The 20499-nt window shown below is 43.5% G+C and overlaps 1 protein-coding gene across 2 annotated transcripts in view; it reads right to left on the bottom strand.

Moving 5' to 3' along the window:
* Positions 1-794: 794 nt before the first annotated feature.
* LOC105863143 (glycine N-acyltransferase-like) overlaps positions 795-20499 on the bottom strand; it is a 31561-nt gene continuing 11856 nt past the window's right edge. Inside the window, exons 2-6 of one of the 2 annotated variants that reach the window (XM_076001855.1) lie at positions 10089-10184; positions 7650-7757; positions 5570-5696; positions 4104-4272; positions 795-1929 (exon numbers count right to left, since the gene is read on the bottom strand). In XM_076001855.1, coding sequence (XP_075857970.1) covers positions 1530-1929; positions 4104-4272; positions 5570-5696; positions 7650-7757; positions 10089-10166 — 882 coding nt within the window. In that variant the 5' untranslated portion in view covers positions 10167-10184 and the 3' untranslated portion in view covers positions 795-1529. Of the gene's footprint in view, positions 1930-4103; positions 4273-5569; positions 5697-7649; positions 7758-10088; positions 10185-13543; positions 13674-20499 lie in introns of those variants that run through there. The other variant, XM_012749933.3, reaches the window with a different exon arrangement.

Raw genomic sequence — 20499 nt, 5'->3', positions numbered from 1 at the left:
AAAACCTCAGAGTTGGTAGTTTGGACTAGAAGAACTGATAGGCTAATCTCTATCACAGGAGCCTTTAAATGCTTTTTGTCTACACTGCTTATGGGTAACTTTATTTGAAGTCAGCTAACTGATGAATGCAAAATCAACATTCCTCTTCCCTGCTGCATATGAAAAAGCAATCTCTTTTAACCTGATGATCATGAGACCTAGTCTTTCTCTCTCTCTCTCTCTCTTCTCTCTCTCCTCTCTCCTCTCTCTCATCCTGCTATCATGTGGTATTATGAGGTCTCTTTCCCTTTGAGCATCATAAGGTTTCTTCTCTTCACTTTAGTGTTTAGTGTCACAAAGCCCTTGTTGACCTCCCTTGTTGACTTCCTGGCAGTTCTGGGGGCGGGGTTTTAGCGGGTATTCAATAGTTGTGTAAAAAATACAGCTATTATTTTGATGTGTTAAGGAATTGCTCTGTGATGGTCCCAAGCCTCAACCAGGTAACATTCTCTTTCTTTCTTTCCTCGGAGTAGGTGTTATTCCTCCAGCTCTGCTGGGACAGTCTTCCTGGGGACACTCAGAGTTGACTTTTCTGGGGACCCCTCCCTCAACCAGACACCCACATGACCTTCGCTTGCACTGCAGAGGGTTCAGGTTTCCCAAAACAGCATGCTGCTGCCAGGTGGGGCCTTAGTCACTACCTTGTACAAAGCCTCCCCTGCCCTAATAATAAAAACCCACTGCCCTGAGTTTGGGTCCTCTCACTTTCTCCTCTCCCTATACTCACCTCCCTTCATGGGCCACGTAGAATAAGCTTTCATGACCAAACAGTCTCTTTATTATAAGGGGAATTGGGGAAGGGGATTAAGAAAGCTCAGCCTTTAGAAGCAATGCTGCTATCTCTTTCATGGGGTATGAGCTACAAAATAAGATATTAATACCAGTTAGTCTTTTTCTTAATAATTCTCCCTGTTGTATCACACACACATGTATGTATATATGTGTGTATATATATTTATATATATATATATACTGTGTGTGTGTACACGTGTGTGTATGTGTGATATATTTAATGGGATTATAATACGAGGCTTAGGAAATGACCTGGGAAAGGATGATTTTGCAAAGGCCTATTTAGAACACTGGCCACACTCTAGCCAATAAAAGAAAAGCCATAGAAAGCCAGAGGGAAAGCTCATAGAGCCCACCACCTGGAGAATGGGCAAGGGCCAGTGAGCTAGGAGTTCCAGGAAGAGCAACATAGAAAAGCATGCAACTGATTAGAAAGCATCACAAGGACCCTTGAAATGTGGGTGCTGGAGTGCCTGGCCTGCTTCATACTGAGGAGACTAAGGGAAGCCCAGGAGCTGTTTGAGGACAGGGACCAAGGCAGTGTTATCACTGCTTCACAGACAACTGTCACCTGTTGTCACTGCTTCACAGAGCTCAGAGTCCACTCCATTATACTTTATTCTTTCTGTCTATCCACCATCCACTCCTCCAGCCACCTGCACAACCCACCCAACACTGTCTTATTTTCTGGGCCAGCTTTACAGAGGCACATAGTTCCACTGGTTCCAAAGACCGGGCACGGGGATACTGAGATTTCTGTTAGCTCTCTGCATGAAGTGGTTGGTCTTATCCACATGGGCGTACACGGGGAAGCCAAGTTTTTCCAGAGCCTGCACCTGGTTGTAGAGGACATGGGCGACGAGACCCTGGTTCCGGTACTCCGGCACGGTGGCTGCCATCCGCGTCTCTCCTGTCTGGTCCATCAGAGACCAGCACACAGGGGTCCCCTCAGCCCCTAGAAGACAGAAGCTGGGGAAGGCCCGGAGACAGTGCTCGATGAATCTATGGCTTTTCTCATTGCCACCAAAAAGCCAGAATTTATTCACCAAGGCAGCATGGGTAACATCCAGGGATGAATATTTAAACATCTTTTGGTTACTATTGGAAACAAGAGAAAAGAACAATCCTTAATAACACACATTCTGGGAAGGATTATATTTGTTTCCCCCCCAACTTGTCCTAAGAGGCGAATAGGAGTTTATCTGATGGAGAGTAACTCTGTATCCAGACCACCTGGGCTCATGGCAGCACCTGTATGACCCTTGGCTGGTTATTTAACCTCTCACTTCCTCCCTTTTCTCATCTAATGATGACATGATGATTGCATCTCCCTTACAGAATCATTGTGAGGCTCCAATGAGCCAATGGATGTAGGCACTTAGCACCAGTAACTGGCAGACAGTAAGCAACTCCATAAAAGTTAGCTACAGTTGTTTCATTTAGCTTTGGTCATCATCCTCCAAATTCGACAGCTCAGGTGTTATCTTCATTTTCCTTAGAAAGATAAAGTTTCAGAGAAAATAAATGAGTGCCCCAATGCCCATGCTAGCAGGCAGTAAAACCAGAGCCGAAAATGATGGAATCTTAGAATGCTGGTGTCAGAGGGGTCCTTGGCCACTACAGTGAACAAATAGGAAAGCCGTAGTCCAGGGAGGAGCAGCAATGTGGAGCACAGATGACCACCGTTATGGAGGACTGAGGTCCAAAGGCTTCTGCAGTGGTGTTAAGGGCTTTCAGGAGGCATTCTGGAAAGAGCCCAGGAACTAGAAGACTTAGGCTCACCCCCTCCCCCCAGTTATGCCCTTAACCAAGCTCATGGTGATGAAGCCCCTTCATCATTAGAGCCTGCTTTCTGTCTGGAAATGAGGAGAATGTCTCCTGCCTTGTCTATTGTATAGGGTGGACAAGAGGATCCAGTGAGATTCTAGACAGGGAGGTGCTTTTTAGGTCGAATGTGTTTTACAATGTGCATAAAGCTCTTCCAGGCATGTGAACACACAGAGAATCCAATCCCTGCCATCAGCTTTCACTTCTATTCAATATTAGAGTAAACATCATTGGGGGGAAATAAAAGTTTGTTTAAATTCTCTTTCTTGGAAACATCTTGTTTTGTGAAGTGGATACATTAGATGCATTTACTCAGCACCCACCATGTGCCAGGCATTGTTTTAGCTGTTGATGATCTATCAGTGAACAACATAGAGAAGGTCCCTGCTCTTGTGAGGCATGTGATACCATTGGGGAGGATTCAAATATCAAATAAGTAAGGCAAATAAATGGACTGTTTTCAAATAGTCATAAGTGCTATGAAGAAAATAAAACTGGGTCATGCATAGAGACTAACTGGGACGTGACTTCAGATGGGGTGGTTTAGCCAGGACTCTCTGGCAAGGTAACCTTTGGGTAGTCCTAAGTAACAAAAGAAGTCATGTGTGTAAAAATTGGATGGGGCTTTGGGGAAGATATTATAGTCAGGGGAAAGAGCAAATTCAAAGGACCTGAGCTTGTGATGATCGAGCAGCCAGAGGCCAGGGTTGTTGGAGGGGGAAAGAAAGAGATGATGTGAGTGCTAAAAAGGCAGATGGATTCTGGCTATTATAGACTGTAAAGGAGTTCAGAATTATTTCAAGGTGAGATGGGAAGCACTGGAGTATTTTAAGTAGAAGAGGGACATGGTTTAAATTAAATTTTTAAAAGATTACTATGGCTACTGGACAGAAAATAGATTGTAGGGAGGCCAGAGCAAAAGCAGGGAGAGAAGTTGGGAGGTATAGTGGGTTAACTGGTGGCCCTCCAAGATATGTCCACTAGGAACCTGTGTATGTGACCTTATTTAAAAAAGGGTCTTGTAGATGTAAGGATCTCAACATGGAATCATTCTGTATTATCTGGTGGGTCTTCAATCCAATGGAAAGACCAAATCCAATTAAATCCAATTAGACGAAAGGAGCAGAAACAGAGGAGAAGAGACTGGGGTGATGCAGCCACAAGGCAAGGAATGCCTGGAGGTATCAAAGCTGGAAGAGGCAAGGAAGAATTATCCCCTACAGGTTTCAGAAGGACAATGGCCCTGTGCACACCTCGATTTTGGACTTCTAGACTCCAAACCTGTCATCAGCTACCCAGTAGTTTGTGGGCTGCTTTGTGTGTGTGTGTGTGTGTGTGTGTGTGTGTGTGTGTGTGTGTGTGTGGCAGCCCTTGAAAACTAGTGCAGAAGGCTACTTCCACAGTGAGAGGTATGAATGGTGCAGAGTGTCTTCTATCAAACTTACATGGACTTCATTTTGTCAAGCTTGAGTAAGTCCTTTCCATCCATTATCGAAGGGATCAATTCCTTTGCCGTCTTGATTGACACATAGAGAATATTTTGTGTTTGCTTGACCTTGCCAGAATTAATGGCTCCAAGATTTTCTATCACCGTATCCAGACTGGGCTGTGAACCTGGATGCAGAAAAAAATGAGGAATCATAGGAGATAGGATTCTTCTTTTTAAAGTTCTGGAAGAGCTGCCCAATGAGGTTGGAAGGTTTGTGGGTTTAGAGTCATCAAACCTTACGCTTAGTATGATAAGGGCTACCTCACTCTCATGGTTCTTCTAAATTTAAAATTGGGATAATACCACAAGTCCTGAGTACATCACAGTACAATTATGACTGTCAAAGTAGATGAGATGTAAACATAGTAACTAAAACGTATCGAACACATTCTATGTACTCAGTTCTGTAGATAGTTGCTATAATGGTCCCAGTTTGTTTTTACTTAACTTTCCTGGTTTTCTTTCCTGAACTGACTGTGGCCTTAGCCTTGTAACTTGCTTTGGCCAATGGAACAGTAGCAAATGTGATTAAATAAGAAGTTTGAATGGTGTTCACTGGGGCTGGCCTTTTCTTTCTGCTCCTGAGAACCCTGTGATTTCTACATGTTGCACAATCTGCTTCCATCTCTGCGGTCAATAGTTAGCACAAAGCCGCCATCAACAGCCAGACTTGGGGTCATGACTAACCTAGTCCTACCAGCTCATAGACAACCCTCCAGCTGACTGTGGCCACATGGGTGGATCTAGGTGAGATTGGCAGAATAACTACCTAGCTGACCCTAGTCCAAATTGCTGACCCACACAATTGTGAGCTAATAAATGATTGTTGTTTTTAAGTTGCAACTTTGGGATAGTTTGAAAAATGTAACTGATGAAACCAGGTAAGATCTCATTTAATCGTTAAAGGCTGTATTTTTTCTGTACTGTTATAATGATTTTATACATGAGGAGACTGATCCACAGAGAGGTTGTTACTTGCCCTAGATCACACAGCTCATAACAGGCCCAGTAAATTCTCAATTTTGGGTAGTCCAGAGAGCATCTTCTTAACTACTAAAATACTCCTTCATATATTTGACAATATGATAAAGCAGAAATAAGACAAAGGGAAAGGTCCACTCCCACATCCATGCACTATGATAGATCCCGAGCACATCAGAAAATAAATCATGAGTCCTCAGCTGCTAAAAAATTTATATTACTCATAATTTCCTATGTAAAACTCCATATACTGCAGTCTTCAAGTTCCAATTCACTATGGAGGTGACAGCAGCTGAGACAAGGAATGGGCAGCAGGCTGAGTGCCCAGAGCTTGCAAGAAAGGCATGTGGGATGTAGGGGCACTTGTTCAAAATGAAAAGTGGCACTATGGATGTAGACACAGGAGATCCCAGCAGCTAGCCCACATCCCCGTCCTCTTACTTTGAATCTGCAAATGTTGTTTCCAGTTGATGACTTCTGGCAAGCCAAGGAACTGCTGACATTTCTTGGGGTTCTTAGAATAAACCTGGTAAGTATTGGTGTAGTGATCCAGGTCATCTGTCATCTCCTGTTTGGGGCAGGAAGAGAATAAGCACCAGAATGTTTGTATTTAGTGATTGCCATACTGGTTTTCAGTATTCCGTTATAGTATTATATTTTAAAATACTAACATTAGTATTTTCTGTTGGTGTATTTTCTTAACATAGAAATTATTTACATTGTGAGGTAAAGTCAAGGATTATCTTTTTCAATTAATAATGGGAAATGTTTTGAACGTAACTATTTCTAACTCCACTATTGCTTTAAAATTCCAAATCTAACAGAGAAAGATAGTTCACTTAAAATCATTTTTCTGTTCCTCCATAAAACTCAAGCAGAAGAGTAAAAGTAGAAGAGCAAACAACTGACAATCAAAATCTTTAGCCAAATGCATAAGTATTGCTCTAGTGAAAAGATTTTTAGAACATGTAAACCATAAACATGTCATTATTATAAAAATCAGTGCAGTTAACAGGATTAGAGATGTTGAAACCAAGAAAAAGGATGATAAACCAGATATGCTTTCTTTTTTTTTAAAAAAAAAAAAGATTTTACCATTGTTAGACAAACTGCAATTTCATGAAACAAATGAATAAATTCATTAATTCAAACATACCTAGCAAATTTATCAAACCCAAGATAGGATTATTTGGATATGAAGGAACAGATATGAGGAAAAATTCCTTCCTCCAGTATAGAATCAGAAAACTTTTTTCCCTCTAATACCTAGAAACTATTAAACAAAAAGATACTTCCTAATCAACAATATTGCTACCTATAAAGCTTTATGCTTGAGATCAGATACTAAAAACTAGCTCAAATAATATTATTTCTCATTCAGGATTCTATTATTAAAATGTCTTCATTTTAAACTTATTACTTAATTTGATAATTTTTGAATAACACTTTTACTAAGGTAACATCTAAATAAGTTATACAAAATTGATGTGTTTAATATTTCTATATTTATACATTTTATTTTATATGCTATTTTGAAATATAATTATACAGTTTTTATTTTTGAAATGTGTTCACTATTTAATTTCACTACTTAAAAAAATGATTTCACAATAGGTAAACAATAATTCCAAATTTTGCTCCTGAATTTTCCCTAATTGGCTTTGTGTTCTGACCTTATGTCTGGCAATTGCTACTTTCTGTGCTTAGAAAATAACAATTGTCTTGCTGTACCCTATAAAAAAATCTTATTTATCTTCAACATCCTGCGGTAGTAAAATTTCCACCAGGAAGCAACTCTAATCCTCTCCCTGCAACCTCTAACCTGTTTTATTTGAGTTTATTGATGACACTGGTTACAATCCAGGGCAGCATTTCAGTGGGAAGACAATATCACAGTGAAAAGTTGTGATCTAGTATGAATTAGTTGGCACGGTTTCAAGACTGGCGTATTTTTAGAGATAGGAAATATTTTTTTCCCCCGAGGCTAATAGGAATAGAAATAAGATCTGATTTATGATAACATAGAAGTCTAGAAATGCTCGTTTAATGTCTGTAACAAAAGATCAGCCTCTTGATAAAATATGCCACCAACATGATCTTAAATTAGCATGACCTTCCAACTGGTTGCCTCCCATTCCCATGAACTGAATGTGAGAAATAAGAAAGTGTGTTTGGTCTTTAGCATCAGCAGAACGCTGGTTGGGGGAATATCTTGGAAGCAAAATAAAACAGTGAACGAGTATGGAAGTGTACCACATATGCTTTCAATCAGCTTCCTGCCTCTGCTATTCTTGCATCTGTTTTGTACTTCTGCTCCTGCACATTTTATGCCATGCTGTAATTTATCTGTGGACTTATCCATATTCTCCTTTAGGCTGTGAGCTTCTTGAGGAAAGGGATTTGTTGACCATCACTGCAATTCATTTGTTTGTCCCTAGGGTAGGCCATATTGCCAGGCACCAGGTGAGCACACAGCAAATATGAACATAGGGGCATATTCAGTCCACCTCTGGCACCTTACCTGCTCCTGAGGGCGGATAACCACTGTTTCAAAATCAGGCCACTTGTCCACCAGGGCCTTTAGATTGAACGGGTTTCCCTGGTTCATGTGGAAGACAGTTCCATAAACCTACAGCATTTCAACAAAGTGAGAAGAGCAGCACGTTACAAAGGGATGGTAAAACGCCTTGCGTTTGCCAAGACAAGGCTTATTTCTATGAAATCGTGGAATTTTTATGATTGGAAGATACCTAATAAACATTACTGTCAGCTGAGTTTTAGGCTCTACTTTTTTTGACCCACTAAAATGATCTCTTAAAAATATTCAGACAGTAAAATATTCAGACTAATACAATTAATTGATTAAAAATCATGAACTCTCCCATTGTAGGATTTAATGATATCTTTTCATAGATTTCCTTCTATTCATGAACACATTTTACAAAAGTGAAAGATGTCAGATACATAATTTTTCATTCATTGCAGGTGTGTCTGTAATTGCCCATTGTAGTAGCATTTTTATGACGATTGCTTTAGAATCCCTGTCAGATAATTTGAAGATTTACGTTACCTCTCTTTTGATACCTGCTCATTGTGGGTTCTCATTTAAGATTTTCCTGGTTCTTAAATGACAAGTTGTTTCTTAAATTGAATTCTGGACATATTGGATATTATGTGTTAGGAGACTTTGGATCTTAGTTAAATTTTGTTTTAGCTGGCTTTCTCTGACACTGCTCAGGCAGGGGGAGAAGTGAGGGGTGCTGCCTCAGGGCTGCAAGCTGGGTGTAGAAGTCCAGATTCCCCATTTAGCCACCACCGACACTGCAGGGGGGTTGGGGCTCTCCAATATGGAGGGGCTGGGCGTTCAGGTCCCATTAGCGCCCCCAGTGGAGCCCTGGCTTGGAGAGGCTGGGTACCTCGTTACTGCTTCCCCGTTGGCCTCCAATGATGCCATCTGTGAGTGTGTGTGGCTTCTTTACTGGTGGCTGGTAAGTAATGAAACCCTGAGTCCTCCCAAGACCTTAGTGGACGCTGTCTCAGCAGAGAGGGGGAGAGGTGCCTCCTTCCTGAACCTGGTGCAGGTGCAGGTCCAGGTTCCCCACTTGGCCTTTGCTGGTGGGGATGGAGCTGCAGTTTTTCTGTGGTGTTTTTCTTTAGTAGACAGATACTGTTTAAAGTTTTCAGTTTCACTAGGCTTCTCTGTTCCCGGTCCATTGGCTAAAGAGGGTAGATTTTTCTTGGGGGCTCTTTGTCTGTGATGGTTAATATATTTGGTCTCCTAGCTTTTCTAGCACCTAGTGTGAGATACTTAAAGCAAAAAGAAAACCCAGGGAACTCACTGCAGTGCTGTTCCTTGGATATGAAGACCACTTACTGGTTTACCTTCTTCTTTACACACTTCAGTCTTCTGATGTTTTTATAAATACATAATATATGTATGAATATCCAGAAAGTTTAGCTGTACTTAGCAGGAAGAATGGGTAAAAGCACCCCACAATTCATTTTTTTATATTTTCTTGATGCACAGTTGGTGTTTCTAACTTTTCATTGTATAATAACAAATGACCCTTCAAAGATATATTTTTATATAAACATATTTTTATAAAATCTTTGCAATGCGTCTGATATTTACGGAGGCATAGTTTTTAGAAGGAAGATTTCTGGGTTAAAAGTCATCTACAGATTTAAGGATTTTTTAGATATATTTTCAAATGATCCTGTGGTAAAGTTATGTGATCTTCCACTAACCAGTGGAGGCCATAGTACTTAAAAGACAAAGACAGTTGTGTCTTTAAAATGAAAATAAAGCCATGTGATCAACATGTAGAAGAAAGCTGAAAGGAAGGTACACCAATGGCTAGGATTGAGGGAAGTGAATGTGTTCAGTTCATCCAAACATTGTGCCAAGTCTTTCAAAGTATCAGTGCCAAATAAGCAGAACAGATGTGCCCAGGATTCACTCCACTACAAATGTGTGGTCTGATATATAATAATAACAGCTAACATTCACACAGCTCATCTGTGGGCCAGGCACAGCTCTACCTGATACGCCTGCAGTCCCCTCATTCTGACAACCACTGCAAGAGGTAGAAGCTCTCATTACCCCTATGTTATACAAGGAAACTGCAGAGCATAGAAGTTGGAGGGTTTCCAGTTCAGGCTATTGCTGTTCAACTATAGTGAAGCATTTTTGAAAGTAAACAATGAAATGTGTTTGAGTCAGCAGAGAGCAATATTTTGCCATTTTGGATACTTAGCAGGTCACATCACTGAGACCTGTTTTCTCTTCTGGGACATGAACATAATATACCTCCCTTACAAAGAGGTGATGTGAACTAAATGAGATACAACATGAGTGAGTTCTGCCGCAGAGTAGATGCACAATAGAAGCTCATCTCTTTCCAATCCCCATCACAGGAACGTGCAGTCCTTTATTTTGCTGATGGCATTTCATTCTCACCTTTAAGGCCTCAGGGAGGCTGTTCCTCAAGGACTTCTCTAGCATCTTCAGCATCTGTGGACCCTGCAAGTGGATCATCTTGGCAGGTACCTTAGCCTAAAGAGAGACACAAGAAATAGCCAGGAATGAAAAGATGCTTGTCTTAGTCTGTTTGGATTGCTATAACAAAATACCATAAATTGTGTAGCTTATAAAGAAAAGGAATTATGTTCTCAGAGTTCTGGAGCCTGGGAAGCTCACGATCAAGGCACTGGCCGATTCAGTGTCTGGTGAAGGCTTTCTGGTTCATAGACAGTGCCTAGAACCATCAACTATAGTTAAACAGCAATAGCCTAAACTGGAAACCCTACCTTTAAAAGCTCTGTATTTCTGCTTATAATTAGGAAAATTGGTACTTTAAGACGGGAGTCTGCCATTTTTCTCATTTTTGCTGGCAAATTAATAAACTTCACTTTCCTTTGCCTCAAACCCCCCCTCCCAAAAAAATAGGAGATATTTACATTTTGACTCACTGCATCAAATTCAGTTCATCGTCAACACTTCTTGGTCATAGTGTCTTAACTATACGAAAATGTAAGACCAAAGTTATCATAGACTGATGCCATCAAGTGTTCTGTTTTAACTCTGTGAGAATCAGAGGAGGGAGAATTCACTCCTTAGTAGAGGCTCTAAGAAAAGAATCTAGAGGAGACATCACTAGACAGACCATTGACATGTGGGTCGTGTCAGGTGCCCTTCTCCATCCAGTATTGGGCAACTCTTTGTCTTATCAACCACAGGAGAGAGATCTTGTTAAATTCAAATGGCATTAGACTTGGGAGCTGCCAAAGCTGTAGGTGTCAGGAGAAAATCATTGCAGTATGAGCTTATTACTTCCTTGCCATTGCTTACTTTCCTAATCGTTTGCCTGAAACTCCTCCCTGGTCAAATTTTGGTTTTATGTACTTAGCCCTTTAATGCTGAGATACCAGCTTCTGATGTTCTTTGCTCACTTTGGCTTCCCAGCTCTTTGGCCTGTAAAAAATGCTGCCCATCCTTACGTATCGGTCTTACGTGTTGTGAGTTTACTGAATTCATTTATTAGCTCTAGTACAAGTTGTTTTCCAGATTATTTAAAATGTTCTATGTATGTGATCTCAGTTGTGAAAAATAAAAATGTCACCAGACATTTCTACTGTGTCATTGAGAGTCTCAAAATAGTGGAAAACTAACATATCTAGAGGCAAATCTAAGCTTTTATCTAGAGGCATATTTCAAGAATGTCGTGTTTTATTCCCCAAGATGGTGGATTAGAGGCTTTGTTAGCATGCCTCACCCACTTGGAAACAGCAAAATAGCATGTAGAAAATCACACTGTGGGCGGGAATCCAAGAAGAAACATGGAAACTCAAAAAAAAAAAAAAAGTGAAAGAAATCACAGATACTTTGAAAGAAGTGGTGGGCAATAGCCTATGCTGTGGGTCTGGCAGAAAACTGAGTCTTCAGAGCATGAGATAGGGAGAGGCTGTTTCTGCAATGCACATTCCCGCTGGGGAGCCAGGCAATCCAGGCCCCAGGGGCACTGCTTGACCCTAGCAAGTGCTGGATCTGACCTAGTGTGGAGTGGGGAGTGGGGAATCTATGAGAAGGAATGGTATCAGGAAGTGCTTTGCGTTCACTCCCAGACCCTGATGCTGATAGAAGGAGGACATTATTTATTCTGTTTCCGCCATGAGTGGAAGTTTAATATAGAAATTCAGTACAGTTTGGGCAAAATATAGAGGTTGCCTTTTAACACATTTGTGTCTAGGGCCTGTTAAAGTATATTTATACTACAATATTATCCATTGCAAAATCTGAAAATATGTAAAAATGTTATTCTTTCTTATTGCCATGGCCTAATGAATTAAAATCCTTATTTTCTGCTGAACTCAGAATATAGTGATCAGAACATAGTGAGGCAGCCACTATCAGTGGAATCAACCAGAATGGACACTTGAGATAAAAATGTATTTAATATCTAATGCTTAGAAGAATGAATGCACATTTTCTCAACTAGGCCTTCAGTAAGTAAGTAATGGTGAATTCTAGATTATAACTCCATTAGAAGCCCCTGACACACACATATCCTAGATTTGATTCGGGGAAAATGTGTAGGGGAAAATGTAAATGAACTTAAAATTCGTTTAAAGAATAAAGAGAACTGTAAATCACAAAATTCTATTTCACTTCTGTAGATTGAAGAAAACTTTTTAGATTGGAGAATTTTTAAAAGTAGTTACTCATCATAAAATCTCAGGCAAGTGTCCACAGTGCCCCAACTGGTGTAATATCCAAGGAAACTTCACTGTCTCCCTGGGAGGTTGTCTGTACCTTAAGGGTTGTCATGTGAGGGCAGCTAAATATTAAGTAGTATTGATTAATATTAGTAGGTTCTACTAATATTAGTTAGTATTATATTAGTTGATTAGCCATTTGGTTTTGTTAGTAAAGAACAGGGTCAGTTGTATCATTAATTTACTTCTAATGACTGTAAATAAAACCATTTGAGCTACAAAGAAAAGGGTGCTAATATTTTCTCCTTCATATTAAAGGAAGGAAATAAGAAAATCTGCTAGGGAATGAGGAAGTGTATTTATCTAAACTGTATGCATTTTTAAGGAATGTTTTATAAAAAATTACAAATCTATAAGTGATTGTCCTCTAAATAGATATACACCCACACTCCCCCCCACACACCCACATACACACTAGATTGTATTTATATTCCTCTGGAATGCACCATATCCCTTTGGATGCTAAACAAAAATGCAAGCAAGGATCTGAACCTATCATTAGACCTGCTTTTTACATAGTTTTGGAAGTAGGCATTTATGTGCGTGTTTCATTTCATTCTGAAATTTCTAATTAATTGTACTATGTTAAGGGAGATATTGGCAGCCAGCCTCCAAATAGCCTGATGTGCACAGAGTTCAGAGCAATTGAGAAATTTAAATCAAAATAGAAATCGAACTGCTACTGATTTCAAAGAAGACTCGTGATGGTTAACCTCTCACCTGGCAAACGTTCTTTTAGGGTGAACAAATTAAACATTAATATATAGTCACAGAGAACTTTGGAGGCGAACTCTGGGCAAATGTCAGAAGTTTTTATAGAATGCTTCTTGGAAAGAAGCAAGGGAATAATTTTTGAGTCAGCACAGAGCAAAAGGCAGTGTTTGGCATCTCCGTGGTCATTTTATAGCATCGCAGCTCACTGTGAGACAGTGAGCAAACCACTTAACTGAGTCCCCTTTTTTTCGTCAATGACATGGACAGGACAGCAGATATCTCGTAGTGCAGTAATGCAAATTAAATGAGAGAAGACATGAAATAGTGCCTGGCTGCACATAGGTGCTCCATAAATGTTAGTCTCTTTCTCTCTTCTTTCACAGCAAGTTTCTCTTCTTTACTCCCCATGGAATTTTCCATTGTCACCTTTATGGATGCAGGGAGGCTCTTTCTCAAGGCTTCCTCCAGCGTCTGCAGCATCTTGGCACCTTGCAGTGGTAACATTGTGGAGGATACCTTAGTCTAGAGAGCTAACCAGGTGACGTGAGGAGTGAGCAGAGCTGGAGGAGATTCAGAAATGAGTAGCAAGTTCTGTATTAATGGCCAGGTTTTTCCTCAGTGTCTCTTCAGTGAAGTCCTCACCAACTCCAAGGAGAAATGAGAGTGAAAAAATAGAGATTTTTTTCTGAAATTTTCAGTTCCCTCTCTCAACTTTCTATGAATTCCAGCCACTAGTTCCACTGTAGATTGACAAGCACATTTTAAAATATATGTATTATCTCTAGACTTTTAGTTGCTACCACTGATTCTCCTGAATCCTCTGGTCACAAACTGTGTGACGTTGAGAAAATTACTTAATCTCTTTGGGCCTTGGTTTCCTCAAAGGTAGATGGGATAATAGCACTATCTAACACGTGGAATTTTTGTGCAGATTGAATGAGTGAATACATGCAATATGCTTGCTAGTGTCAGTCATATAGTAAGCACTGAACATTTGTTATTTATTTTATTACAACTACCACTCCTCTCTTCTCCTCATTCTCCCCACTTGAGCTAAAGTGCCATATATTGCGTGATGTTTTGATGCAGTGATTTTAATGTAGAGCATTCCTATATGGTCTAAATACAATCAATTAACCTTTTAAGAATTATTATTACCAAGTCATATTCAAAGCTGGTATTCTCACCCTGTCAAGAGTCACATTGTTTTTGAGTCTAATTCCATCTCTAAGACTCACTCTTGGATCTGTGATACATATTGTAGAAATTACTGGGTGATTTAAAATAGCATTTTTACATATCTGACTCACTGCATCAAATTGGGAATATCTAAACATTCCATAACCTCCCAACCTTACATGGAAAGAGGAAGACCGTGTCTCTGGGTTCTTTTTCTAAAACTGATATCGGGAGGACAAGGTGACTTCTAAGTGAGGCACTGAGGAAGTGCTCTGAGAGGGTGTTGCATTGAAAGGGACTGTTTGTGAGATGTCACCCTCCAGGCCAGAACTAAGTGACCTTGTGATTTTGGAAGAGTAGGAGAAACTGTTGCTTTATGTTGGACATCAAGCCATGCAGAAATATGATCCCTGAGAAAAGGAAAGTAAAAGATATGAGCCCCAGAATTGTATCAGCTTATTGTTTGAAGCAGCTTTCAGGTTGCAACTCAGGGACATGGAATTCAACCAGCACTCAGGGCCTCTCACTGAATTGGGCATGTAGAGGTTGGAGTTGGGAGAGGCCAAGGTGGAGCTTCAGAGAGATATAAAGGGCGGAGTGAAGAGGCGGGGGGTGGGGGGGGGTGAGAGAGAGAGAGAGAGAGGGAGAGAGAGAGAAAGAGAAGAAAATCTGATAAGATGTTCAGGTTTAGTCAGGGGGTTAAATCAAGCCTGTCTGCTCTAGATCCACTCTTACACTGGTTAAAAGAAAGCCATGAAATATGACTGATTCCAGTAACTTAACTGTTCACCAGAACAAAATACAACACTAAAAGTAAGTGCAGTGAAACTTTCAACTAAGGATGTGTAATTCACATTGTCCACTGTCCAATAAAACAGGTTAGATATGTGAGAAAGCCAGAAAATGTGATCCATAACCAGGAGAAAAAAGTTGGTAAAATAGACCCAGAGCACATGCTTGCAAACCTATGGTCACAGCATTTTTGCTATTGTAACAGATATTCTCCCCTATTACAATAGTCCTTTCCCCTAATCCTTGCAAAAATGATTTCTCCTTATACAAAATAATAATAATAATAATAAAAATAACAACAATAACAAAAATAAATAGACCTAGAGATGTTAGAACTAGCAAAGATATTAAATAGTTATTGTAAGGCTGGTGGCAGGGGCCCCCTCCCCTCCCTAGATGGAAAAAGAAAACGCTTAGTGACCTGACCTGCCAAGGACAAAACTGCCAGGCCCTGCTGAGAGGATCCACACCCAGATGTCCACCTAGATAAGAATGTTTTGGCTCCTGGATTCCACAAACACCTCCAGCCCCTCCTAAAATCCCCAGCTCTTCCCGCCAAAAGTCCCTAGCCAGGCCCAAAGATATAAAAGGCCTCAGCCCCTTCAAACTGCGGCGACTTCCGGGGCCCCTGCTCTTGGGGCCCCAGAACCTCGTCCACGAGTGTATAATAAAGCCACGTGGTTTGGCCCCCCCTACTCTTTCTCTTTCTGTGTCTCTTTTCTTTTCGCCACCGCCGAAAAACCTTACATTTGGTGCCGAAACCCGGGAGGGGAGTCTTGGCTGTGCCGGCCTGCCTCAGGGCCGTGGTCGCGCCGTCCCCTCGTGTCTTCTAGACCTCGGACCGGGACCTCCACCGGACGCCAGCCGACCAATTGGCCTGGGTAAGTCCCTCTGCCCTTGTGTTCCTAGCCCAATGAGTCCATTCCAGGGTCTCTGTCCATAGCCCAAGTCAGAGATCCTCCACCATAAGGACCTGAGTGTCTCGGGGACGCCCGAGCCCCCTCAGTCAGTCCTTCCATCCGTAAGGATTTATAAGGACCTGAGTGTCTCGGGGACGCCCGAGCCCCTCAGTCAGTCCTTCCATCCGTAAGGATTTATAAGGACCTGAGTGTCTCGGGGACGCCCGAGCCCCTCAGTCAGTCCTTCCATCCGTAAGGATTTACAAGGACCTGAGTGTCTCGGGGACGCCCGAGCCCCTCAGTCAGTCCTTCCATCCGTAAGGATTTATAAGGACCTGAGTGTCTCGGGGACGCCCGAGCCCCCTCAGTCAGTCCTTCCATCCGTAAGGATTTATAAGGACCTGAGTGTCTTGGGGACGCCCGAGCCCCTCAGTCAGTCCTTCCATCCGTAAGGATCCATAAGGCCCTGAGTGCCTCAGGGACGCCTGATCCCCTCAGTCAGTCCTTTCCAAGGCTCAGAGCCTTCTCTCCAAGGCCTGATCGGTGACCTGGGACACCGGCTCCCGATCTCCTCCCCTCATTGGACTAGGACACCATGGGCAGTCAACCCTCCAAAATCAAATCTAACACGCCTCTGGGCTGTCTCTTAGCCAGTCTTGCAGCCCTGGGCCTCAAGTCTGATATTCGGCCCAAGCGACTCATTTTCTATTGTAACACTGCCTGGCCGATGTACAAATTAGGCAATGGGTCACAATGGCCTAAAAATGGGACTTTCAATTTCAAAATTTTACAAGATCTCGACAACTTTTGTCACCAAAATGGCAAATGGTGGGAGATCCCTTATGTCCAGGCTTTCTTCCATCTGTGTTCCCGTCCTTCCCTCTGTCAGACCTGTGACCCGTCACAAATCCTCCTTGCACTGAGTTCTCCACCGTCCTTGGCCTCTTCTACCTCTCAGCCGAAGGACCCGTTAGAAACCTCTTCCACCTTTTCTGACCCTCCTGACTCCCTTACCTCTCCCCCTGCTCAGCCTCCACTATATCTGGGTCTTCTTCCTCCACCTCCTCCTCCTCCTAGTGCCCCACTGTCCTCTGCTACTGCTTGTGCTGGCTCTCTGCCAACATCCCCTGTCAGTCACCACACTCGATCCCATGCAGAGCCCTCAGGCCAAACCCTTCTCTGTCCCCTGAGAGAGGTAGCCAGTGCCGAAAAGGTCGTGCACGTCCATGTTCCCTTCTCCCTTTCTGATCTCTCTCAGATTGATAAGCATTTAGGCTCCTTTTCTAACGACCCCACAGCCTACACCAAAGAGTTCCGCTATCTTACACAAGCATATGATTTGACCTGGCATGATATTTTTGTTATTCTGGCTTCTACTCTTACTACTGATGAAAAGGAACGTGTCTGGGCGGCAGCTCAGGGACATGCTGATCAAGTCCACCTAGCAGACCGCACCATGCCGGTCGGGGCCGAGGCTGTCCCACGCAGTGAGCCAGGGTGGGAGTACCAGCCAGACACCCCCGCCGGCCAAGATGGTAGAACCCGCCGAGATCGCATGCTGCAATGCATTCTTGCTGGTCTCCAGGCCGCTGCCCACCGGGCAGTTAATTTTAATAAGCTTAGAGAAATCACTCAAAAGCCAGATGAAAATCCCGCGGCCTTCCTCAGCCGCCTTACGAGTGTTCTCATCCAACACACCCGCTTGGACCCCACTTCCCCAGCAGGGGCCACCGTCCTTGCACTTCACTTTATCACTCAGTCCTCCTCTGACATTAGACGCAAACTTAAAAAGGCAGAAGAAGGCCCTCAGACCCCCATCCGAGACCTGGTGAACATGGCATTTAAAATCTTTAATTCCCGAGATAAACAGGCAGAGGCCCAAAGGAAAGCCCGTGCCCACCAAAAGGCACACCTGCAAGCCCAAGCCTTGGTTGCAGCCCTGCGGCCAGTGGGGCCCGGAAAGCCATCGACTTCGTCTAAAGCAACCAGCCGCACTCCGCCAGGCACCTGCTTCAAGTGTGGTAAGGAAGGCCACTGGGCCAACAGATGCCCGCAGCCACGTCAGCCCAATAAGCCTTGTCCGGCCTGTGGTCAAGAGGGACACTGGAAGAGTGATTGCCCCTTGGGACAAAGGTCTAGAGGGTCAGTCCTTCCACCCCCAGACCTGCCGTTGACGGTTTTGGGCTTGGCTGCAGAAGACCGACAAAGGCCCGGCTTTGCCACCCCGATCACCCTCGCTGAGCCCAGGGTAACAATCAAGGTATCGGGTAAGACAGTGTCCTTTCTGGTTAACACGGGGGCTACCTACTCTGTCCTGCCTTCTTTTTCAGGCCCTACTTATCCTTCCCAGGTGTCGGTTATGGGTATTGATGGCAGTCCTTCATGGCCTCCTACTACTGGTCCTCTGACATGTCTCATAGACAACCATTCCATCACCCACTCCTTTCTTATCATGCCCTCCTGTCCTATTCCACTTTTAGGAAGAGATTTATTAGCCAAATTAGGCACCATACTCCACTTTTCCTCAAGGACATCTGCCCTTCTCCTTCTATCCCTCTCTTCAGATTCCTCACCCACACCCTCTGCCTCTCCGAAGACGTGCCCTCTCCCGCCTGAACTTGTAGACTCTTGGGTTTGGGGCACCTCTACCCTAGTAGTGGCCACACACCACATCCCTGTCCTCATTCGACTCAAAGACCCTTCATCTTTCCCTTCCCGCCCCCAGTTCCCTGTTTCAGTGACCCACCGCAGAGGTCTAAAACCCATTACAGAACGTCTTCTGCATGAAAAACGTTTAATCCCAACTAATTCTCCCTATAACATACCCATTCTCCTAGTAAAGAAGCCAAACGGGTCCTACTGGCTGGTTAAGGACCTGAGGCTCTTTAAGGAGGCTGCTATCCCCATACACCCTGTGGTGCCCAATCCCTGCAATTTACTTTCTCATATTCTGCCCTCCACTGCCCGCTTTTCTGTTCTGGACCTCAAAGATGCCTTCTTTGCTATCCCCTTAGACCCAGCCAGTTACAATCTCTTTGCCTTTATGTGGGGAGATCCTGACACAAATACATCTAGACAACTCACTTGGACCGTCCTGCCCCAGGGGTTTGGGGACAGCCCCCACCTATTTGGTCAGGCTCTGGCCCAGGACCTACTCCAATGTCCCTTACAGCCTAGCGCTGTTCTCCAATATGTTGATGATCTACTGCTCTGTAGTTCCTCTTCACAGCACTCTAAGACCCGCACTGCCTCTCTACTTAACTTCCTTATTTCCAAGGGCTGTCGAGTGTCCCCCTCCAAAGTCCAGCCGTCCAAGCCCACGGTCACATATCTTGGACTTCGGCCCACCCCCACGTCCCGGGATCTCACTGTTGACCGCCAACAGGCTCTTTGCGATCTCCAACGACCCACGCCCGCTGAACAGATTCTGTCTTTCCTTGCTAAACCCCTCTATGATGCAGCCCACGATGCCTCTGCTGGCCCTTTACTAAACCCTCAAGCTGTCGGCCATGCATTTCTAAAGCTTCGTGAAGCTCTACTCCAGGCACCACCTCTAAGACTCCCTCATCCTAAAAAACTCTTTTACTTCTACACGGATGAGCACCAGGGCTTGGCCCTCAGTGTCTTCACCCAGCCTTTAGGCTCCTGGAGCCCACCCACCTGTACTCCAGTGGCTTATTTATCCAAACAACTAGACACCACAGTCCATGGCTGGCCGCCTTGCCTTAGGGCACTGGGCGTGGCAGCCTCTCTTGCCAGGGAAGCACTAAAGCTTTCCCTCAGACAGGACCTTCATGTCTTTTCCACCCATTGCCTTCAAGATCTACTAACTCACCGCTCGTTAGAGTCCCTCACTCCCTCTAGATTACAGGAATTCCATCTCATATTCATAGAAAATCCCAACATTACCCTAACACAGTCTCCTACTTCAAACCCTGCTACTTTGCTGCCCATCCCGTCCTTAACCCTCTCCTCTCGCTCCTGCCCTGAGACGGTCAATGCTGCCACCACCTCTAGGCCCGACCCCTCGGACCTCTCAGATGCAGACTTAACACTGTTTGCTGATGGCGGCTCAACCATGAGAGATGACGGCAAACGCCAGGCAGCCTATGCCCTTGTCTCGACCTCTCAGGTTACAGAGGCGTCCCGCCTGCCCAAAGGCACCACTTCCCAAAAGGCAGAACAGACTCTGGCTGGACAACTTGTTCCTTCTTGTCCCCATAACCCCACTCTCACCTCTTGGTTAGATATCATACAGCACAACCTCACCTTCCTAAATTCCTCTGAAATAATCCCTAATATTTCCCACTGTTTCCTCTATGCCTCCCTTCAGCAGCCCCTACTGGCTGCTGTCCCTCTAAATTATTCTAACCCCCAAACTCCCTCATCAACTCCCTCATGCTCCACTCCGCTCACTCGTGTTCCCCTTTGGGAACCTGAGCCTACAGGCCAACCCTATGCAGATCTCATGTGTTCTCTCACCTCCCACACTGACCCCAACCTACAACTTCA

This window comes from Microcebus murinus, chromosome 4 (genome assembly GCF_040939455.1).
Source record: "Microcebus murinus isolate Inina chromosome 4, M.murinus_Inina_mat1.0, whole genome shotgun sequence".
NCBI classification, from domain to species: domain Eukaryota; kingdom Metazoa; phylum Chordata; class Mammalia; order Primates; family Cheirogaleidae; genus Microcebus; species Microcebus murinus.
Note: the sequence above shows the minus strand (reverse complement) of the source record. Positions and strands in the feature narration are given on the sequence as shown.